Source organism: Tenrec ecaudatus, chromosome 16, assembly GCF_050624435.1.
Source record: "Tenrec ecaudatus isolate mTenEca1 chromosome 16, mTenEca1.hap1, whole genome shotgun sequence".
NCBI lineage: Eukaryota > Metazoa > Chordata > Mammalia > Afrosoricida > Tenrecidae > Tenrec > Tenrec ecaudatus.
This window is the reverse complement of record NC_134545.1, coordinates 15,919,354-15,942,809: the sequence shown is the minus strand read 5'-3', so window position 1 is coordinate 15,942,809 and position 23,456 is coordinate 15,919,354. Positions and strand designations below refer to the sequence as shown.

Below are 23,456 nucleotides of genomic sequence, written 5' to 3'. Positions count from 1 at the left end.
ACTTAAGTCATAAGCCCTGGTGGTGTAGTGATGACGCGTTGAGCTGCAATCCTGTGGTCAGCAGTTCGAAACCACCAGGAGCTCCGAGGGAGGGAGAAAGCCAGGCCTTTCTACTTCCTTTAACAGTGCTAGTCTCAGAAACCCACACGGCAGTCACTGGGAGTCGGCCCTGACTCGATGGCGGGGAGTTTGGTTTGGGTTTAGATTATACTGTTTCAGAGATGCTGCTCCCGCTCCTGCCCCCTAGTCTCTCCCTGTGTTGAGATTAAGCTGATGGAAGCTGGGGGTTGATGTCTTTGGATTGATTTCATTGATTCTCTCCTCCCTCCGCACTCTCCTCTCTGACTCGGTTACCAATCCCCAGGGTCCCTGAGGAGCCCTGAGCACACAGTGGTTATGGCCTTGGCTGTGACCCGAAAGGTCAGCAGTCAGCAGCCACCAGCCCTCCTCGGGAGAAAGGCCAGGACATTCTACTCCTGGAAAGAGTTAGTTTTGGGAACTCACAGGGGCAGGTCTACCCTGCCCTGTAGGTTCGGTCTGAGTTGGCTCGGTGACAGTGAGCTTGTTGTTGTTGTTTGTTTGTTTGTTCACTTAGGCTGATGTCTTTAGCATCCACAGGTAGGGTTTTCACCTCTCACATTCACCTCCAGCCTATCCTGTGTTGGGCGTTTGTTTCTCCCGTGATCTCGGTATTCTCCCTGGAAGGCTGCTGCCTAGTTCTGCATAGTTCATGTCTGCACTTGACTCTCTCCGGTGAAGCATGGGTGAGGGTAATTCAGAGTGTATTCCTGTAGTTGTGTGCCTTTAGCGTTTCCTGCCATGATAGGACCTAGCTTTCTCCACAAACTGCCGAGGGGGAAGGAAGCTGCGTTAAGGGTCGGGCTGTGTTAGTATGTCTCCCATTATGCTAAATGCTGGCTCCGAGTCAGCCCGCAGACGGGCCCATGCAGGTTGATCTGATACACTGGTGGGAGGGGTGGGGGGAGATTTTACCACCCCCCCTCCCCACCAAATCCTGATTTTGTGCAAAGGTATCTATCTGGTTGTGAGGCCCGAGAATCCATTTTTAGCAAAAGCTCCCCCAGCCCAGCTTCAAGTCTCACACACATAACATTTGAGACGATAACGCACTATATGAAGGGGTTGCAAAAGTTCATGGAAAGATACGGGAGCTTTCACGAGCGTTGGGAAGCCCCCACATAGAGTTCAAAGACGTTGACAGTAAATTTGGAGACTGGTCAGTTGCAGGTTGGAGCTAGGGGGATTTCTCTCCCGCACTGCCACCGAGTCAACGCCGACTCCCACTGATCGCCCTGTGGGTTTCCAGGACAGTAACTGTTTACGGGAGTCTAAAGCCCAGTCGTTCTCCCAAGGAGCTGCTGGTGGTTTCGAACTGCTGATCATGAGGATTGCAGCCCAACGAATAACCACTATGCCACCAGGGCTCTGGGAAGTTTCTAGGATGTTCACATTCATTTATAATGAAGTCTTTTTTTTTCTGCTCCCCCAAGAACAGATACCCGTAATTATTCTGATGTATCACCGCTTTCTATTTGAACTTCTTTAAATGACCGATTGAAGAGTTGGTCTGTTCTGGTTTGGGTGACATGAACAATGATAAATTGCCTTTTTAATAAAAATGCGCTGTCTTTAAGAAAGTGAAAAATGATTGAGCATGTGTGTTTCCTAGTGGCGGTGGCCTCGTTTAAAAGGTTCTCTTGTGCTTCAGGATCCCTGGTGGCCTCGTGGTTATGAGTTGGGCTGCTAAGTGCACGGTCAGCAGTTCGAAACCACCCGTCGCTCTGTGGGAGTGAGACGAGGCTTTCTACTCTTGGAAAGAGTCTGGGAAACCCACAGAGGCAGTTCTAACCTGTCCTTCAGGGTCACTCACTGTGAGTCGGAATCGACTCGATGGTGCGTTTTTTTTTTGGCATTTTCTCGTCATTCTGGGCATCTCTGTCCCTTCTGTCCGGAGCAGAATCCCCCAGCCCCCAAGACTGTTTTCACTAGGCAGTGCTGACTGTGTACGGTTGTTCTGGAAACTATCACTGGGGCCCTCTGGCAAACAACAACTCATTTTTCATTTTCCAAACTCCAGGTGGTTTCACGGGCACCTCTCTGGGAAAGAAGCCGAGAAGCTGTTAACAGAGAAAGGGAAACATGGGAGCTTTCTTGTGCGTGAGAGCCAGAGCCACCCCGGAGATTTTGTCCTGTCCGTCCGCACTGGTGACGACAAAGGGGAGAGTAGTGACGGCAAGTCCAAAGTCACTCACGTCATGATCCGCTGCCAGGTAAGCCCCCCCCCCCAGCGCCCTCTGGGGGCGCTTTTTCTGCTGAGAGAAGCAGCACACACCAGTGTGTCCAGAGTCAACGGTTTCCTGCGCTCCCTGAGTCCAGAGCCCCTGCCCGTGTCTTAGGATACTTCCAGCATTTCCCAGCTTCGTTAACTTACTTAGTTGTAGTCTGTTGCCAGCAGATTCAGTCCTGTCTCAGGGCATCTGCAGCTGTGTGATTGCTGTTGGAGTTTCTAAAGCGCCGGCGCCGGCTCCTCTGTGGGGTTGGCACAGTCTGGCCTGTGTGACCCTGTTTGCCTTCTTGCCGCACAACGGTCACTTCAAGGCCAGGAGAGTCAGCGCAGCCTTTCCTTGTTTGCAGCGTGGTGACTGGAGCACAGCGGTTTAACATCGTTGCCGAAACAGAAACTGCCTATGTATTCAGTACTTCTGTTATTTTGCTTAGCCGTTGTTAGGTAATAGTTTCATTGGGATCGAGTTTGCATGATTTGTTGTTTAGAAGTGACCAGTGCATTCTGTGGTTTTCAGAATATTCCCAAAAGTATATAGCTGTCAATATGAACTAATTCCCAAACAGTATCATCAACCCCTAAAGAAATCTTAATTCACATTATTCCTCTCTCTCTCTTTCTCTTTCTCTGTCTCTCTCTCTCTGTCTCTGTCTCTCTCTCTCTCTCTCTCTCTCTCTCTCTCTCTCTCTCACACACACACACACACACACACACTCTCTCTCTCTCTCTCTCTCTCTTTCTCTCTCTCTCTCTCTTCTTCCCTCCCTCCAGTCCCTGGCAACTGTGAATTGACTTTGCGACTCTCTGGGTTTGCCACTTCTGGGCATCTGATAGTCATGAAGGCTGAGGTCTTCACTCACCACGTTTCCTCAGCTCCTCTGTGTTGTAGCATGTGCCGGTATGTCCTTACTGGCACACATTTTAATTTCCAGAATCCTGTAAAGGTTCGTTTTCCCCGGGTCTTGTCACTGTCCTTGCCTTTATGGAGAGATGGGTTTCCGGCGGGCCTCAGTTTGTCATTCAGGGAGTGCTCCTCACCACAGAGATCTCTGTGGTTCTCTTTTTGTAGGCTAACCCCCAACTATCTTCATAGGGTGATTGTGTTTTCTTAGCTTAACTCTTTTTCTGTTGTCCTTCAAGTAGCCTGTTTGGATCTTAGCAGGAAAGAAAAAAGTTCTGGTCTCTGTTTAAGGAGCTCTGGTGGTGGTACAGTGAGTTAGGAGTTGGGCTGCTAACCACAAGGTTAGCTGTTCAAACCCACCAGCCACTCTGTGGGAGAGAAAGGAGGCTCACTCCTCCTCTGGAAAATACCCAACTTCCGAAGCCCAAAGGGGCTCTTCTGTTCCGTGTTGAAAGGGTCACTGTGAGTTGGAATCGACTTGAATGCAGCTAGTGTGCCTTGGTTTGGTGTATCTTGGCCACCAACACCGCTCTCCAGTCTCAGTTGGTAATGCTTCAGAGAAAAAAGCTATTTTCCTTCTATTCAGCAACCTTTAACTTGAGTATAGAAAAGAGTATAGTTTTTTTGGTTTTTAAAAAATTTCATTTCTTTAACCGTTTTCATTAACTCACAAGGGGGAAACATTTTTGTGAACTGGTAAACATGGGGTCCTTTTTCAGTGACGCATTCAATTGGTCTCTCCATTTTCGCCCTCCACGTGGCCCCCTCTCCTCTGTGGCCGTGCAGTTGTGTGGTCTCTCCATTCCTGGGCCCAGAGTCAGCCTCCTGTGCTTCAGGCGGGGAAAGCACTCACGGGACACAGAGGTCCCACCCAGCCACTGCTTTGTCTCGGCAGGAAATGAAGTACGACGTCGGTGGAGGAGAGCGGTTTGACTCGCTGACGGACCTCGTGGAGCATTACAAGAAGAACCCCATGGTGGAGACGCTGGGCACCGTGCTGCAGCTCAAGCAGGTGAGCCGATTGGTCCACCCCAGCTCCTCCTGGCGGCGCCCCAGACCCACCGAAGTAGACAAAGGGGCGGAGTGCCGGCAGTCTCCGGGGACCCACCACCCAGCTTCCGTCAGGATGCGTCCGTCCAAGCTTGCATTTCCACTTCGGCCCACGGCCCTCCTCTGAATCACCTGGAAGCCAGTCCCGACAGGTCTCCTCTTCATAGATACCCATCCGAGGTGCTGTAGACTCCTCCTAGCACGCTTTCCCCAAGTCTTCGTCACCCCGAGGTGATCCTGGGTTCATGGTCATCTCAACACGTGCCCTTGGTGGCAAACGAGACCATCAAGTAATGCTGTGGTCGATCTGTGAGGACAGTAAAGTATGTGTGGAGATGGAGGGAAGATAACATTCCCGCCCACACCGGGCGGTGGTGGGAGGCGGTTTATAGTGAAACTGGGTTAGGCGACTTTCAGTGTGAATGACAGACATCCTGTGAATTCCCTATCTCTCTCCCATGGTTCTCAGTGTAGAAGGAAATCCGTCTTTATTCTTTTTTCTTCATTAACACTGATTTTTTAAATTTCACACCATCTGCCGAACTTGATTAGCCTCTCAACACAACTCGGATCAATGCCGCTGAAATAGAGAGCCGGGTGCGAGAACTAAGCAAATTAGCCGAGACCACAGATAAAGTCAAGCAAGGCTTTTGGGAAGAATTTGAGGTAAGTTGTTAAAGATTCTTTTTTTAAGTTTTATTTAAAGCAAGAGTCTTAAAATCACTTCTAATGGAAGAGAGGCTGGAATTGGGTTCGGAGACTGGAATGGGATGGGGGGGGGGATCTTTTCTTGGTTTGGTCATTGATTGGCACAAGCAAATTGTTGGGGGCTTCTTTTAAATAGGAGGTCCCTGTGTACGGGAGAAGGGAGTTGACAGTTAATACTAAATGGATCAGCTAGCAGTTCTTCTGGTTTGTTAGCAAAAATCCCGGGGAAACAAAAGGGTCTAATTCCTTTGGAAGATTTCCAGCATTTTCCTGAGGGTCCGTTAGAAAGAATCTAGACTCAGAATCTATATAGAGAATCTGTACACTGCAGTGTGTACATTACAGTGAAGGAACAGAAGAGAAATAGCTCAGGGTAGCTTTGATTCGGGAGTTCAGATGCAGAACCTGGGCAAGTCACATGAACGCATGGCTTTTCCTGACACCAACCTGAGAGGGAGACTTGGCATGAACGAGCACATGCTCTGTACTTTGTCACAACACTTCCCAGTCACCCAGAGAGTTCTGGAAAAAAGGAATTGAAAGAGAACAGACTTTCTCCCCACACTCGGGGTGAAGTCCCCGCACATTCTCATCTTTATTTTCCAGTCCCTTTCCTTCGACAGAAAATACCATAAAAACAAGGATTGTGCTTGGTTCACCTTGGTGGCTCTCCTCGCTTGGTAGCACCGGATTTCCCAGGGAGCAACAGCAAGTGCTGCTAGATGGCCTGTTCCTCAGCTGCACGCTGCTCCCTCCCCTAGCTGCTCTTCCCTGAAAGCCAATCCCAGATAGCATTTCATCTGGGAACGTCGTTCTCTTTCAACGACAAGGGCTCTTGAAAAAAACAAAACTGCCATATTCTATCACACCTAAAACATGAAGAGTAATTCCTTGATACTGCCACGTAGTGACCGCTCCGTCTGCTCATAAGTACGTGTATTTATACCTACGTGTGTTTTTTGCAAAGAATGCAGCCATGTAAGTAGCTCATCCGACCATAAAACAACCTACCTAGTACCCTTGAAAAACTGCCTGAGGGTCAGGGGCTGAGTCGTTGTCCCCAAACTGTATCACATGCATTTTATCTGCATGAAAATGTGGTTCTGTATTTGCTTAACTCTTTTCTTTTCTCCTCCAAACCTTTTTACTACATACTACACCATTGTTCAGTCAACCTATCAAGGGGCATTTGAGTAGTTTCCAAATGTGTTGCAGAGGATTGCAAAGAATAACCTTGTGTGTGCATCTTTTTATAGTTTTGCAGATTGACTGTTAGGCACATTAGCATTTTTAAAAATGTTAATGTTTTTGTGGCCCATCTTTTTTTTTTTTTTTTAAGATTGCTTCTCATCTTTTTTTAAAAAGTCCATGGGCGAATGCAATGAAAACATAATGGATTTTTTCAAAACCCCCCCCCCCCACAAACTCTTTGAAAGCCCTCGTGTCATACGTGATTTCGATTAGCCTATCTATACAACCTGCAAGATGATCTTTTTAGTTACGCTCGGGGGATGGTGAGCTTCTCTGGTCAAGAGGAAGAAACCATCAGCTGTTGGATGATCTGGACCTGTTTTAGTGTTCGGGTGTCTGAGGTGTGACCGTGTGAGTATGGTGTGTGGCTGTTCTTTCGGTGTGACTCTGACACTATAGCTGTGAGGTAGAGGTCTGGGGCTGCACCAGGGACGGTGGCTAGGGGATAAGAGTTTGCGGTAGCCGAGGCGTTCTCCATGGTTCCATGAGGGGAGCCTAGATGGGAATGGGGACTTTTCTGGCCACGGGGAGAGGGTGGCTGCTCAACGCTGACTTGCTGGTTTCACTGTGTGGCAGCTCCTGCTCAGGTCATCTCTTATACAGTGTTAGCAACCACAGTGGGGGTGTGGAATCATCTTTGAAGGGGGGAAATGGAATAAAACAACCAAGACCGCATTTGGACCCCGAGTTCTTAGAGGCCAGACAAGGGAATAGAGCTGAGAATAGAATAAACCATTATGGGAAAAAAAAATTAGATGCTTGGAGGCAGATACTCATTATCATTCTAAATCCCCCGAAACTGAAGTTTGAGCCTCCACGGCAGCGCAGTGTGATGGTAGTCATTGCACCTTGGTAATTTCTCAGAAAGTGATAAATTGGGGATCACTTCCTACTTAGTGTGCTTGGGGTGGTCTCTAAGGTAGACCAGCGTTCTGAATTGCGGCGTCGTTGGTAATGTAACCCAGACAGCCCTTGTTCGTCTCTACGCCTGACTTCGCTGTAAAACCCCATGTGTCATTTTGAAAGAAGACGCATGAGACTTACAGGAAGACATTCATAAGTTACTTTCGCTTTCAGCACATCTTGAAATAGGAAGTGGCTTGTGAAGAATCTGGTTCTTTTCTCCTGTGATATTGATATCTACGTGAGGTTGATGTTGCTTTTCTGGGATACGCTGTATGGTCAGGAAGTTGCATGCATAAGTCTTTGGTTTTTCCTAGAGATTTCCTCTAGCCGAGCTCTATGAATGTCTCACAGCTCATGCAGATCTGTGCTGGTGAACAGAGAGACGCGGAGCATAGTTCCATGTCTGGAATGAAGTGGAGTTAGTTCTACTCCATGAGGATAAATGAAAAACAGGCCACGAGTCTGCGGTTGTGTGGTGGAGCATGCGTGTGGCCTGAAGCCTGATGCAGCCTTTGCACGGTAGTCCGGTGCAGACGTGTTAAAAGGGTACCGGCACCATCAGAACCTTCCTCCCCCTTTTTGGGTCCTGTCGACCCAAGTTGCCAGGGGCTCTGTGGACCAAATCTGGGCACTGCGTCTGGCCGCATCAGAATCTGCTGCTGCAGGAGCCAAGTTGGGGACGGAGAGCTTGCTGTTGGCAGTCTGTCAGCCCTCACCTCTTGCTGTCAGCTCCCTCCGCCATCCTGCCATCTTCTTGGAATCTAGCATCTCTGCTCTCCACGCACCTGCTTCATTCTTTTTTCCCCCCTAGACTGATCTCTCTGTTCCTTAACTTAAAAATCTTACCTTTACTCCCTTTAAGGAATGAAAGCCAGCAACTTTCAGCCATATACCAAAGTCCCAGACATCCTCATTGGCTTGGATGCCAGCTTCCTTGGTCCCATACCACAAACATGCCCCCAAGGACCACCTGTTCTCAGAGGTGGGGAGTAGGGAGTGGGACAGCACCCCCTGTTACAGTTGTGTCTGTCCTGTGAATCAGCATCGACCAGATGACAACAAGTTTGGCTTTTTGGTTGTTTTTCTTTTTTTTAAGTCAGTTGGGGAGGCACAAGAAACAAAGAAACAGGTAAATACTCAAGACACAGAGGGTATGAGTGCTAAAGAGAGTAAGATAAAGAGTAACGTAAAAAGTGAGTGCGATGGGGGGGACAAATCAATAAAGACTTCACTGTTGAGCGGCCTTTTCTTTCTTTTTTTTTTTTTAAGGCTATCATTGTCCTTGATTTATAACACACAAAGACTTTCTTTTATTTTTTTTAAACCATTTTATTGGGAGCTCTTACAGCTAGCCTACCTCCCCACGGTTCAGCCCCATCCGGCGGTGTTGTATAATTGCTGCCACAGTCAGTTTCCAAACTGCCCCTTTCGTTCTTGAACTCCTTTTTTTTTTTAAACATTTTATTAGGGACTCAAACAACTCTTACCACAATCCATACATATACATACATCAATTGTATAAAGCACATCCATACATTCCCTGCCCCAATCATTCTCAAGGCATTTGCTCTCCACTTAAGCCCTTTGCATCAGGTCCTCTTTTTTTTTCCCCTCCCTCCCCTTTCCCCCCTCCCTCATGTGCCCTTGGTAATTTATACATCGTTATTTTGTCATATCTTGCCCTATCCGGAGTCTCCCTTCCCCCCCTTCTCTGCCGTCCCTCTCCCAGGGAAGAGGTCACATGTGGATCCTTGTAATCAGTTCCCCCTTTCCAACCCACTCACCCTCCACTCTCCCAGCATCGTCCCTCACACCCTTGGTCCTGAAGGTATCATCCACCCTGGATTCCCTGTACCTCCAGCCCTCAAATGTACCAGTGTACAGCCTCTGTCCTATCCAGCCCTGCAAGGTAGAATTCGGATCATGGTAGTTGGGGGGAGGAAGCATCCAGGATCTGGGGGAAAGCTGTGTTCTTCATCGATACTACCTCACACCCTAATTAACCCATCTCCTCTCCTAAACCCCTCTATAAGGGGTTCTTGAACTCCTTGACATCAGCTCCTCTCTATCCCCTCCCTCCCCTCCTTCCCGCACCCCCCAGGAGCCCTGATTATTGTAGTCTACATCGGATGGGAGGGGCCTTTTCTTAAGATGTGGTATTTTGTTGTCGTGAGTGCCCACGGCACGCCACACACCAGTCCATCCGTGTCTGCGTGCACAGTTTAATGACTTGTACCATGCAGTGACATCGAGTTAGGTGCACAACCTTTCTCAGCCTTTTGGACAGTTACACCCCACCGCCCCCCAGGTTCCTAGCTCCTCTTCCGAGTTTTGTTGTCTGGCTGACTACATGTAGTTCTTAGGAGAAGCACGTCATGTTCAAGGCCGAGCTTTTTCACACTGAGTGCACCCCAATGAAAGTAAAGGAGCGAGCCATGCAGGTGACCTCAGGCAGAATACCCCAGGCACCGGGAGCAGCCAGCAAAGAGCCCTGAACTGAATGGGTGGGGAGATGGGAGTGCGGGGTGGAGCACTCGGGGTGGTTATTAACCATCCTCCATGGCCAGCAGACAGGCCAGGGCCGTGGCAGTGGAGAGGGCAAGAGCCAGCAGGTCACGCACGAAAGGCGTTGAAAGTCAGTGTAAAACCTCAGCCATGACTGGGAGTAAGATGGAAAGTCTGGGGAGTTTTGCTCAGAGGAGTGACATGAGCACGGGGCTGCCCAGTGGAAGAACAGTCTGGAAGGATAGAATCAGGGAGACTAGTGGGGAAGCTGTTGCTATAACCTGAACGATGGACATGATCATGGCTTGGACCAGCCCCAGTAGCAATGGGAGTGGTTGAGTTCTAGAGATTAAAAAAGAAAGACAGTCCATTGGGACATAATCCACGACTCATACAATTCAATAGTTCAGTCATTCAAGAAGCGCTGTGCAATTGTTACCACAATCTGTTTTATGGCATTTTCTCTTGTACGCGTTAGCTCCCCAGAGTTCTAGAGAAGTTTGAAGGTAGAGTTTTAAGGCAGTGTGGGGTGACAGAGAGGACCCCTGGTGGCAAGTTGGGCTGCTAGGTACAAGGTCACCAGTTCAGAACTACGGGAGAAAGATGAGGCTTTCTACTCCCATAAGCAGTTATAGCCTTTGAAACCCACAGGGGCAGTTCTACCTTGTTCTATAGAGTCACAATGAGCTGGCAGTGCGTTTAGTTTGGTGTTTTGAGTGTGTGCACTGAGAAGTGTGCACTGGTGGTTAAGTGCTAAGCTGCTAACTGAAAGTCAAAGAGTTTGAGCCCAGAGCATGGTGGTGGAAGGTAAAAGAGAGGAAAGATCTAGGAAGCAAAGCTATGGATAAGGTTTCTAAACATAGGTGTGTACTTATGTAAATGTCTTCATAGAAATAGAAGTACATATATTTATATGGCAACAATGAGGAAGTGGATGGACTTTGGGCCTCTGCTCAAGCCCTCCCTCAACGCAAGAACACTTTTTCTAACAACCTGGCACTCTGTGATGCTCACCCACCTGACACCATCACTGAAGACATAATGGGCGCATAAGCAAATGTGGTGAAGAAAGCTGATGGTGCCCGGCTATCAAAAGATACAGCATCTGGAGTCTCAAAGTCTTGAAGTTAAACAAGCGGCCATCTAGCAGAGAAGTAACAAGCCCACATGGAAGAAGCACACCAGCCTGTGTCATCATGAGGAATCGACGAAATCAGGTAACAGGCACCAGAAGACCCAAAACAAACAAATTATTGAGACTGAGGGGTGCCGGAGCAGAGACCCTAAACCCATCTGTAGACAATAGGACGTCCCTTCATAGAAGGGTCACAAGAAAGGGATGAGTCAACCAGGGTGCAATATAGCACCGCTGAAGCACACAATATTCTTCTGGTTCAGTTCTGGCTAGACTGGAGCATGTACACTGGTACAGAGAAGAGCTTATGTCAACAGGATCTAGGTTGGAGACAGTGGTTGGTGTACGGCATGAAAACAGTAATAATTTATCAGTTATCAAGGGGTCACAAGGGCGGGAGATGGGGAGGGAGGGAAAAAAGGAGCTGATACCAAGGGCTCAAATAGAACGTAAATGTTAGAAAAATGATGATGGAAACGTATGCACAAATGTGCCTGAAACCATTGATGTATGGACTGTTAAAAGAACTGTAAGAGCACCCCAGTGAAATTATTTTTAATAACCGTTTGAGCCCACCAGCTGCTCCGAGGGCGAGGGATGTGGCTGCCTGCTTCCGTATAGAAGACAGCTCGGACACCGTAAGAGGCATGTCCCGGCCGCCCTCGAAGGTCGCCATGACTTGGAATTGACAGCAGTGAGTTTGGGGGGGATTGGTTATACATATTAGCTAAGACGAATATGATACCAGGACTGCGGCCTGGCTTTGTGTACTGTGCGACAGGAAGCCTGGCACATAGTAGGTCCCGAGTACGTATTTGTGGAGTGTTGGGATCGGCGTTGTTTTCGGTAGCAAGTCAGGGTGTTCCATCGGATTGAGACCCCCTGCATCTAGACACCGTGAAAGCCAGCACATTGGAGGCTGTCTGTCAGAGGCCTGCTTCACTGTCACACGGCTCCTTGTCCCCAGAGCCTGGGGTTGAAGTGGGGTGGGTGCCCGCCGTCTCTGAGATCCTGTTCCCACAGGTATGCAGGGTTGGACTTCAGAGAGATTGTGGTTTTCGGAGGCTTCTGTTTCAGATTAAGGGGAAAAAACACCAAGAACCATACTAACCGGAGGTTTGTTGTTTTTTCCCCTCCTCCCAGTGCTCAGAACTTGTTTTTGTGTGATTGTTTGATTTGTTTTTGTTTTTTTTTTTGAGACAAAGCCTTGCCTCTTTCCATTACGCACGCCTCTCGCCTCTAGCGGTCTGCGGCGGTTTCCAGTTCACGCGGCTGTGGCACATGTCACTGCAGGCCTGTCACCGTCAGCTCCACGGCTAGCCTGTGCCTCTCCAGGACAGGCAGCGGCTGCCTTCGCGTCCAGAGTCCAGCTGGATCTCCTTAGCTCACGTCCGCCTTAGGGGAGCTATAACTCCTCCCGCAGGCTGGCCAGGCTGGATGGAAACAAGCCCTCCACTGCGCTCCGAAGCCATGTCTAGACTCAGAATTCTTGTTGGTGACCGCTAGCAGAAATCTTCAACAGCGACACCCGTTTTCCCAACCAGGCTCCCACCTTGCACTGGCAAACGCCCAGCAGTGGAAACTGGAGCCGTCTCTAGGATCCTGTCCCCTAGGCCTGCACTCCGAGTGCTGACAGCCACCACCTTCCTATGGGCGGAGCGTCTCAGAGGTTAGGGCTCTTAACCACCAGCCCAACATTCATTCTAGAGACATCCCCACCTTTCCTCTGGGGAGTTTTCTTTCCGTCTCTCCCACCCTCCCCCTTCCCTCTGTTCTCTTTCTCTTTTTATCTCCTCTTCCTCTCTCCCCTTCCCCTTCCCTCCCTCTTCTTTCTCTCCCTCCCTCCTCTCTCTGTCCTCTTCTCCCCTCCCCCCTCATCTTTTCGCTCCGTTCTCTGTGCCCCCTCTCTGCCCTCGCCCTCTCCTTTCCTCTTTCTCACTCTTTAGTTCCTTGTCTTTCTGGTGACGGGTGTTACTCCCTGTGGTTTTGATATGTGGAATCTGACATCCGTACGGACAGTTACACGCTGCAGCAGTTTTACATCCTTTAACCTGCCTGGCTTGCTTCATCCCCCACCGTGCTTTGTGCCTGGCTCCTTGGACCCGTTTCCCATTTCCACGGCAAGTTCCACCCTCGCGCACAGCTGATCCGGGCACACCAGTGTTGGCACCCCAATCGAACCAAAGCTTGCTCACTGTTCTCAGTCGGGATCCTGTAAGCGGAACCCCTCCAGATGCCCGTGGCATTGACCGTGGTGCTGTTCACCAACGATCCTCCTCGATGACAGCACCGGCAAATGAACTCTTCCCTTGCCAACTGAGGTGGGCGCCATCCTCCACATCCTGGTGTCCCTTCCTAAAACGAGTGATCCCTCTGGAAACTTCTGGTTTCTCTCGGCGCCCTTGTCCCCATACGCTTTCCAGAAGGCGCCAGGACTTCCACCTAACCATCAGCGTAGGTTTCAGGTTTGCTCTCGTTTCAGCCTTAGCCGAGTTGGAGTTGCTCTTTTTAAACTGACGTATTGTTTTTCTTACTGACTCGCGCTAAGTGAAACAAACAAAACCCGACCTCCGGCCATCGAGCCATTTCTGACGTGTGGCGACGTGCAGGACAGGGCCGCACTGCTCCTGCGGGTTTTGAGACTGTCGCTCTTTACAGGGGTACAAGGCCTCATCTTTCTCCCAAGAAGCAGCTGGTGGTTTCAAACTGCTGACTTCGTGGTGAGAGGCCCAACCTAATCACTATGTCACCAGGGCTTCTTAAAATACGTAAGGATGGGTTTATTTTGTCCCCCGCCCCCAAATTAAAATCCAGGCATAGTTTTTTTTCATAACATGCATTTCCCACAAGCTCTTTGAAGTACCTCCATATGTTTGTTTGTTTTTAACATATGCACTCATTTTTGTGTGTTGTCTTCGTCTACGCGAGAGCTGCCATTACAAAAGACCAGCAAGTAAAGTAGGTGGGTGACTTTAATGACCATAAAGTTAACTTCTTCGTTAAGTGTAGAGGCTGGAAGTCAGGACGCGGGGTATCAGCCGGGTCAGTGAGAGAGGAAGTGTCCCAGCCTTCTCGCCTCGCTCTGCTGCTGGCGGGGAATCCCGGCCTTTCTTTGCTGTGGACCAGAGCACCTGTCTCCACTGTCAGATGGTGTCCATCTTCCCCGCTGTGTAGGACCCTCTCTCCCTGTGTGTGCATTTTAAAGAATGGGCTCACGTGATTGTGGGAGACTGCCAAGTTCAAAATCTGTAGGTCAGGCAACAGGAAGTATGAAAAATGAGGAATTTGGACAAAGTCTGAGGCATAAATGTTGTTTTTGTTGTTTTTCACTCTGAGACCCCTCACCTGATTGGAAGAGGCTCACCAACATTACGGGGCATCATTTTAAGGCCAACTAACTCGATCGTAATAGCAGCTAGCCTAGTATTGGACCAAACGCCTGGCACCATAGCCTCTGGCCCGGTTGGCACATAAAAGTAACCACCATCGAAGTAAACTAACCGTCGCTTCTCAACCTTTTGGCTAAGACCAGTATAGAAGGCAAACAGCGGTGATCATTTGTGCTGTGCTGCGTGTTAGCACAGGATCAGGAAGTCCGCTCTCTCACTGCGCCCCTCAGACCTCACAAACACCAGCACACCAAACTCAGTGGACTTCCACCTTCTCCCTTGGAGCTGCTGGTGGTTTCGAACTGCTGACCTTGGAGATCGCAGCCCAACCCGTAACCACTGCACCACCAGGGGCCCCTCCGATCTTACAGAAGGAAGAATCTCCATTGTGAGAGAGAAGGGGGCCAGAGCTCAGAGATTAAGGCAGCAAGCTAGGATTGCCCAGGTGACCAGCGGCCGAGATGAGAACCCTCTCTGCCTGCTGCCAGGATTTCCGGTTCCCATCTGCTCAGAAGCCATGAGCTGCTCCGACCTCTCTGCCCCTGCTCGGCACAGCTCACCCATCATCCATCCCAGTCTGTTCTCGCCGCCTTCACTTGGAAGGCGAGGACAGGGACGCCCCGGGGACGGGGCTGGAGAAGGGTTGACCAAGACTGGAACTTGTAGGACTTCGAGTGTTCGCGCACACCACGCCTCTTTGTACTCAGCCGCCGAAATTCTTCCGCCCAACCTCCCAAGGCCCTCTGTGCCCACTGCTTTCCAGCTCACCACCCCTAGACCCCTTCCGCCCCCATGACCTTGCTGGCCCCTAAGTTGCTGAAATGCCCTCCTTTCCTGCATTGCCCCCATCTACACCCTTCACCTCTTTCCAGTATCCGCCGCTTCCAGGAACCCCCTCTGGCTCTCCCGGACCTCATGCCCCAATTCCTCACCATCGCATTAATTACACACGTCTAGATTTGCCGTGGACTGTTTGTCTCATATCTCTAAACCTGTTCTCCAGGGACCACGTCATTTTAAATGTGCTTTTTTCCACTTACATTCCACCTTGTTAGAGGACAGGCTGTGAGCTGGTTTACAATAAGCACCTGAGCAGAAGCCGGCACTTGTGTTAGCTGTAATCTGGCGCCCTGGCTCTGTGTGTGTGTGTGTGTGTGTGCGTGTGCGTGTGCGTGTGTGTGTTTCTCAGTGACCTAGCACCTTCTTGGGTGACCAGGGGGCCGAAGTGGCTCAGGGGTGGGCTTCTTGCCCTTCTTGTAAAAAACCCAGATTCAGTTCCCGTCACCGGAGGCTGACCGGTGGCTCTGGTGCTGCAGAAAGGAGTAGCAGGCTCTGAAAGCAACCGTGGAGCCCACCCTGCCAACCTGTCCACAGGTCACCATGAGGGGCAAGGGGGCTGGATGGCAGCTGACCCCACCAACTGGGGATCAGCATCTCTAGCTGCGCCGCCCTCCTCGGGTGGCCTCCTTCAGGCAGCTCTGCCCAGGAGGATCGTGGAGACACGGGGACAGAGTGCAGTGAGCGTGGCATCAAAGTGACTGCTGTTGCCGGCCTGGGTGTCATGTGCAGTGAAGAGGGCGGAGTCAACAACTTCTTCCGCAGGGAGGACCAGGGACCGCCTGCAATAAACCTGTCCATTTTGATGGGCCAGTGGGGCCAGTCTGGTGATTGGTCATGACAAACGGTGTCCAGAGCAGCCCGGCCTTCTGCCTTGGCTCCCTTTCCTTCAGGGCCATGGTCCTGCCTCTGGAGGGCCCAGCTAGGGGGAGCTTTCACACTTTAGTCATTTCTCTTAAAGAAACCCTTTCCCCCCCCCAAAAAATGATGGAGCACTTGAAATATATCCCCCAAAGTAGAGGGGGAGTCACAAAACCCTGCTTTCCCAATACCCAGCTCGAAGATTTTCCAGTATTTTGCTGATCTTACTTCTTCCATCTCTGCCCCGTACTCAGAAGATCTACTCATGTCATTTTTTTTTAACTTTTTGTGAATTAGGTGGGGACTTATGTATCAAATAATCAGTTTAGGAGTCAACATTTTGAATCATTTATGGAGCCCCTCCAGTAGCTGACCCCCAGCCCCTCTTTGATTTCTCTTCTTGTAGAAATATGATGGTCTCCAAGTTAACCCTGGCCTGCCTTGTAGCCTATTATATCAACTTCCTTCCCCTGCTCCCGTTCAGTAACCCTCAATGTCAGCTTCTTTTGCTATGAAAACCGTTGTCTTGATTGGTTTTCCTTCAAGACAGTGGTCTCATCCAGTCTTTGCCCTCTTGTGATTGACTCATTTCACTCAGCGTACTATTCCCAGGTTGATCCACGCTGTCAGGGACATCGCCATGTCATCATTCTTCAGGGCTGCATAGTATTCCGAGCTTATTCATTCTTCCCCACATGGGCATTTAGTCCGTTTCCATCCTCTTGCTCTTGTGAGCAGTGCTTCAATGAAGATGGAGGGTGCACGTTCCTGTGTTTTGGCTCTCACGTCTTTCGGGGGTAGTTCCGTTTTGAAGAAGTAGAGCTTTCATGGTCATCCCCCCCCCCCCCTAGTGAATTTGGCTCAGGCTAGTGGCCATGTACTGTGACCCTGGCCCTGCCAGTTTGCACTGAGCTTCCGGGCCTCTATCTTCATTCATGGCACTCTAGTTGAGAGCCAGGCCTGGCAACTTTCGGTCCCCAGAGCCTTAGAAACCTGTGAAAGTCGATTTTTGTCATTGGGTCATACTGACAGGTAGGGACTTGTGGGGAGGAGGAGAAGGTGGAGTGGGTCTAACAGGTTCCGTACCATGAAAGAGGGTCTCCTCCACAGTGTCAGCCGAGCCTCCAGTCACGACCACATGCACAGCTTCATTGGGGGCTCGCTTCCTCTGGCTGCCCCCTGAGGTTTGCTCATTTCCTGCCATGTCTTTGTCATTAGCAAGAAGTCCCTGGAAGGGGGACCGTTGGCCGTGTTGGCTTCATCCTTGACAACTCTTCGTCAGGCGTCGTTGGCCAGCTGGACCTTCTGGCGACCAGAGTTTCCAGCTGCCCCACCTTCCTGGACGTGCCGGCCCCTTTTGAGGGTCCTCAGATGGGTGCAGACCCCTTGGTTGGACTACTCGGTCCAACAGGTTCCGTGTGGGGGATGGGGTGGAGAGACGCGATGCCCAGCCTGATGGGAGACTAACAACTTGCTGTCCAAGGCTACGTAGGATGCACCTTCCTCCAGGGCAGGGCTGGCTGGCTCATCTTCAGGTTCTTTGAGCTTGTGGCGATGGAGAGGGAGGGGGCGGTTGGGAGCTTCTGTGAGCAGAGTCACAGCAGAGTCGTTCTGACTCGGAAGACCGGCAGCCCTGCACTGTTGAAATGAAACCTCTCGGGCTGTAGGCGCTGAAGAGGCTGCGCTTCAGGAGCCCAAAGGAAGGGTGTCGGATGTAATGAATCCATGACCCTGGGCACCTGGCTGTGCCAAAGATGCGGCTCAGGAAAATTCTGGGCCCATCCTTTGTGGAGACCCAGGGCCCACAGGCCTGACAGTGGGCTGTTTCAGCCTCAAATCCACAGTGGACAGGTGCTTAGAAACCTAGTACAGAATAAAGGAAGCTGCCAACAAAGTCCAGCTAGATGCCCTGGCTGCCTCAGGAGGCCCTCCCTGCCCTGGGGGTTCCCTGTGACCCGCAGAGGAAGACATGGGGCTCAGGGATACTCGGTCCTGCTCTGGCCTGCTGTGAAGGGTCCAGGGAATGCTTCTCAGAAGAGGAAGTATCGGAGATGGGTCTAAATAATAAAACTTATTAGTCATTAGATGAGCAAGGTTGGTAAAGCGAATTCTAGGCAGGAACCAACGGAGCACCTGCTTTTGGGGTCTGCATCTGACCTCAACCCTCCTGTTTCTCTGAAGGATGTGACTTCAGATCCGTAGGCTTGAGTGTGGCTGGTGTAGTGTGCTGGCCCAGGTGAGGGGCTGCTGCTAACCACAGAGTGTGGTTCAAAGCCACAGCCAGTCCATGGGAGAAAGATGAGGCTGTCTGCTCCCAGAAACCCGAGAGAGGGTCCGTCTGAGTTGGACTTGACCTGAGAGCAGACTTTGTTTTGTTGTGGAGCGTAGAGTTCGAGCGTTACTTTGTGTTGGAGTCTCTTACAGATTTTGTGAAAATGCAAGTTCTGACTGAGTGGATCTGGGTGGGGCCTGGGCCTCTGAGTTCTCCCATTCTCCCAGGGGCTGCTGCTGCTGCTGCTGCTTTGGCCACTCTGTAGGACCCCCCGCCCCCCCACCCTATTGAGCAGCCAGGATACACCATATATAGTCGTCTATAAGTCAAGTTTTTCAGCGCCTTTTTAATGCCATTTTTGTGGTTAAATTAGGTGCCTCGACTGATACCCGGGTCGGCTTATACTCAGTGTATACGGTAGATCTGCACAGCAGATGCCAGCATCGTCCACACGCGGAGCTGCACTCCAGGCCGTGTGTCCTGCTTTACCTGCATCCCTTTGATCATCACACCAACCCAATGACATAGTAGGGTCATCTGCCCTTCACGGTTGAGGAAACGGAGGCCCCGTCGGGCTAAGTGACATTGCCACAGCCAGAAACTAATGGCAAGCAGGGTGGGCTTCAGGCTCTCAGAGCTGCCAGACTTCAGCGTCTGCGCCACTCTGAGCCACATCTAAGGAGCCCTGATGGCAGAGTGGGTTACACGCTACGCTCTTAACCACCAGGTCAGCAGTTTGAACCCACCAGCTGCTCCTTGGGAGGAAGAGGACAATCTTAAAGATTGACAGTCTGAGAAACTCACAGGGGCAGTTCGACTCTGTCCAGAGGGTCGCTGTGAGTCAGAGTGGACTTGATGGCAGGATTTTTTTGGGGGGGGTTCCACATCCTGCAGAGAAACAGGAGGGTTGAGGTCAGATGCAGACCCCAAAAGCAGGGGCATCGTTGGCTCCTGGGCCGCTGTGCACAACTCGGGTTGATCTTGAAGACAGAGCCATTCGATGGCAAGGATGGGGTCAGCGCTGGCGTTTGCAGGGAGTGCACATGCCTGCCCTGAACGGAGCAGCAGAAGGTTGGGCAGCTTTACCGCCACGTTGGATCTAAATCAAGATGCGTGTGATTTCCTCGACCACATACACTGCACGAGTCTCCGTGGTGGTGGTATCTATTCACTCGCTGACTCTCAAGGGAATGGTCTGTGTTTGAACTTCATTTTGAACCTGACTGTGCTGACTGGTCTCAGCGGGGCAGAGCAGTTCACAGGCAGAGAGGAAGAGCCAGCTCGTGCACACGCACACGCACGTCGTTTTCCCATTTGACCACGTCATTGTCAGAGCGCCACGCCAATGGCCTGTTGTTGCTGGTCCTTGGTCAGCTGGCTAAACACTTTGGCCACCAGCTGGGTGTCAAGGCCAAACGTTGCATTTAGAAGCCGAGAGCCAAATACCAATGTCAAGCCCCGGCTTGTGTTCCCGTGCACGAAATTCAGCTGTGGTGTGTGAAATCTTGTCTCTGCATCTGCTTGTGGGAACCTTTAAGGGGGTAGAGCCCTTTTGGGGTGTGTGTGTGTTTCCCCTCTAGACTAGTTTTCACTTGTTTGCCTACCAGTGACTCTTACTGATCCAGCTTCAAAACCAGGCGTGGCTCAGACGGATGACCCTTGAAGAGGCACTCTGTTGTGAAAATGAAACTTCCCTCTCGAACGGGAAGCAGCCCCTCTGGTTGGGCACCCTCCTGTCTGACTCGGCTGCTGCCCCCGAGCTCGACTTCCCCACAGCCCTTCTTCCTGCGCGGCCAGCCTAGCCCCGCTGGTGTTGCCTGACAAGTCTCTCTTCTTTCCCAGGGATCTTCCTCCCCATCCACTTTGCCTGCTGAGACGCCTCCCTGACCGTTTGTTTCAGGAATCCTGGCGTTTTCTTCCGAGCTCTCTGGCTTCTGGTCTTGTGGGATGGGTCGAGTGGACAGGTGCGGATGGGACCACCAGCCGTGGCGCTGCCTCTGCAGCACGGACATGGCCTTGTGGCCTAGGAGGGTTTGAAAAGCTTGGGGACAAAGTACGCCTGAACTTGGCCATCCAGCAGTGCCAGGATCGCCTGTGCTGTTCCCCACCCCTACCCCCCCAGTGGCCGAATTGGCGCTGGTCCTGTGGTTTGCTGGGAATGAATCAGTGGTTAAAGTAGGCCGGTTGTAAACCCAGAACACTGAATCCACATCTCTTCTAAAATAGCGTCTACACCCATATTCATTGACTGTCATTTTTGATGGCTGCTTAAAAGATGTTTGAAGGAAATTTAGCAAAACAAAATGATAATAAAGAGGAGGAGACTTCTCCATAATCTCACTTCCTTGGGGAAAAAAAATCCAATCTGTATTTTGGGGGTGTACATTTCTTACATACATCTCACTGCCATTGAGTCAATGCTGACTCGTGGCGACCTTATAGGACAGGGTAGCGCTGCCCCTGTGGGTTTCCGAGACTAACTCTACAGGAGTAGAAAGCCTTGTCTTTCTCCAGAGGAGCAGCTGGTGGTTTCGAACTGCTGACCTCTACATACATCCAGATACTCCAAACTCACTGCCAACAAGGTGATTCCTCCTTGTAGCGACCCTTCAGTACCAGCTAGAAATGTTTCTTCTCTTTTTTTTTTTTTTTTTTTTTTTAAGAAATGCCTCTTTGGGGCTGGGAGGGAGGGGAAAAAAATGAGCTGATGCCAAGGGCTTAAGTGGAGAGCAAATGTTTCGAGAATGATGAGACCAATGAATGTACAAATGTGCTTTACACAATTGATGTGTGTGTAGATTGTGGTAAGAGTTGTATGAGCCCGCAATAAAATGATATAAAAGAAAAAAGAGAAATGCCTCTCCAAAACTTTGAATCTTCCAGGAGCAGACAGCTTCATCTTTCTTCAGGAGAGCAGCTGGTGGGTTTGAACCACTGACCTTGTGGTTAACAGCTCAGTGCATCATCTACTACGTCACCAGAGCTCTTTCATATATACATAAATGAATACAAACAGATTGTGTACATCTTAAGGGGTTTTGAAAGTGTGACACACACACACACACACACTTTAAAAAAATCATTTTATTGGGGGCTCGTACAACTCTTATGACAATCTATACATCAGCTCATTTTCCCCCCTCCCTCCCTACTCCACTCCCTCATGAACCCTTGATAATTTATAAATTATTATTTTGTCATGTCCGACGTCTCCCTTCACCCACTTTTTTTTTCCGTTCCCCAGGGAGGAGGTTATATGTAGATCCTTGGAATCGGTTCCCCCTTTCTACCCCACCTTCACTCCACCCTCCTGGTATCGACACTCTCAGCCCTCACTGGTCCTGAAGGGATCATCCGCCCTGGATTCCCTGACACACACCCTTTTTTTTTTAAACTTAACTCTTATTCCGATCATATTGGCAAGACATGTAAGATTCTCCTAGGACATCCTCGGACGATCAGTAGTGTACTCTTTTGTTGCAAAAATGCACGATGTTTTATTTCAGCCACTCCGTCCGGCTGGCCGATTAGGCTGTCTGCAGCATGTTTGCGTCATCAGCAGCGTTGGGGTGCACGCCCTGTGAGGGCGGCAGACCCCTCCGCGTGTCATGGTGGCAGAACTGTGACAGTATTTCCTTCCCCTCTCCAGACATTACAGCAACAGGAGTGCAAGCTTCTCTACAGCCGGAAAGAGGGCCAGAGACAAGAGAATAAAAATAAGAACCGGTACAAAAACATCCTGCCGTGTAAGTATGGGTTTTGGACCCCCGGGTCCCTGGAGCTTCTGCTGGGGCCGTGGGCCTGCCTCGGCAGCCGCCTGGCAGTGAACGGACAGTGTGGCCGCCTACGTATATGTGTGTCAGTGTTCACAAGTTTTTTGTTGTTGGGGGTGTCTAGCCAGATTTTCGGTGATGCTCAGAGGTCTCCTCTCCAAGCCACTCTGTCAGATACTACAAACCCATGCTCCCGAGAAAGAGTTTGTGTGGGTTTTGCGCCCTCCAACAGAAAAACAAGCAAAACCCAAACTGCTTTGTTCCTGTTGATCGCTCCCAGCTCGTGGCAGCCGTCGAGGCCAGAGTAGAACTGTCCCATAGGACTGGCCAAGGCTGTCACCTTCATGGAAGCAGACGGTCTCCTCCTCCTCCCATGGCGTGGCCAGTGGGTTGGAACCACTGACCTTCCGGGTCGCAGCCGACTGCTTCACGCCGGCACCCCCAGGCGCCTCTCTCTTCCTCGTGCCTGTGTGTGTCTAGATGCTGATCTGTGCCTTGTCACTGCTGTCGTCCATTGGGAATGGTGCCCGTGAGAATGAGAGAAAGGGGAGACCTCATGCCAAGAGAAGGCATTTGCGAGCAGCAGCCTGAGCCCACAGTGTGGCGCTAATGACCTTGGGGAAGCCTCTTCAATGACCTTGGAGAAGCCTCTTCCGTTTCCCGGCCGAGTTTTCGCTTCCGCTCAGGGGTCTGATGGCACTCATTAGTAAGATGTAGGGATGTAGAAAAGATGAAGTGAACAATAACATGCAGGGTCGTGGAGTACCTTGCTTCCTCCACCCCTTAACGATTCCAAGCAGATACTTCTGCGAATTAACATTTCATTTCTCGGCCGGGAGGGGCTGGGGAGGAGGAGCCTGATCCCAAGGGCTCAATGGAAAGTAAATGTCTAGAAAAAAAAACAGATGGCAATATTTGTACAAATATGTCGATACAGTCGATATATGGATCGTAACGAGAGTTTTAAGAGCCCCCAATAAAATGATTTACAAAACAAGACATTTCATTTCTCTAAACATGGCGAGTCTTTGGCAAAAGAATAGTCTGAAGATAGGTGATTATATTACTAAAATCGCAGAATATGTTGCCTGGGTAGAGAAGGCAGATTTTTTTTTAAACCAGTGGTGCACTGTGTATTGAATTTGATCAGCGCACACTGTCAGAATCTCATTGGGTTGCTCGTCTCTTAGTTAGATGTCCTCCTATTAGCTGCCTCGTGCTGTGAATGAAATGATCCCAAAATATGCAGCAGCTTAAAACAACAAAACATTTCTTATCTCACACCTCCCGTGGGTCTTGAATTCAGGGCCTGGGCTTACTCGGGCAGTTGACGGTGCATATGCTGTTGGTTTGATCTTTGGCAAGCGGGTTTCCTGGTCACGTGGCAACTGGTCTCCCTCAGAGCGAGTGGTCCCAGAGAAAGAGAGCAAGCACGTGTGCACTCCCCCAGGACAGACGCTGCAGTGGGTTTAATTCCCCAGGGAAGTCTGTTTGTTAGCCCACCGTGCCCTCGAGAGAAAACGCAGCTCTATCCTTTGTGGGCGTGATGGTGAAGCAGGTGTC

General features: G+C 50.4%; 1 protein-coding gene across 5 annotated transcripts in view; it reads left to right on the top strand.

Moving 5' to 3' along the window:
* The window catches only part of PTPN11 (protein tyrosine phosphatase non-receptor type 11), an 83,826-nt gene that overhangs the window by 37,219 nt on the left and 23,151 nt on the right, over positions 1 to 23,456 (top strand). For all 5 annotated transcript variants that reach the window (XM_075534399.1, XM_075534397.1, XM_075534398.1 and 2 more), the window contains exons 4-7: positions 2,099 to 2,291; positions 4,102 to 4,218; positions 4,809 to 4,922; positions 21,770 to 21,866. In XM_075534399.1, the coding sequence (XP_075390514.1) occupies positions 2,099 to 2,291; positions 4,102 to 4,218; positions 4,809 to 4,922; positions 21,770 to 21,866 (521 nt within the window). The remainder of the gene's footprint in view (positions 1 to 2,098; positions 2,292 to 4,101; positions 4,219 to 4,808; positions 4,923 to 21,769; positions 21,867 to 23,456) is intronic.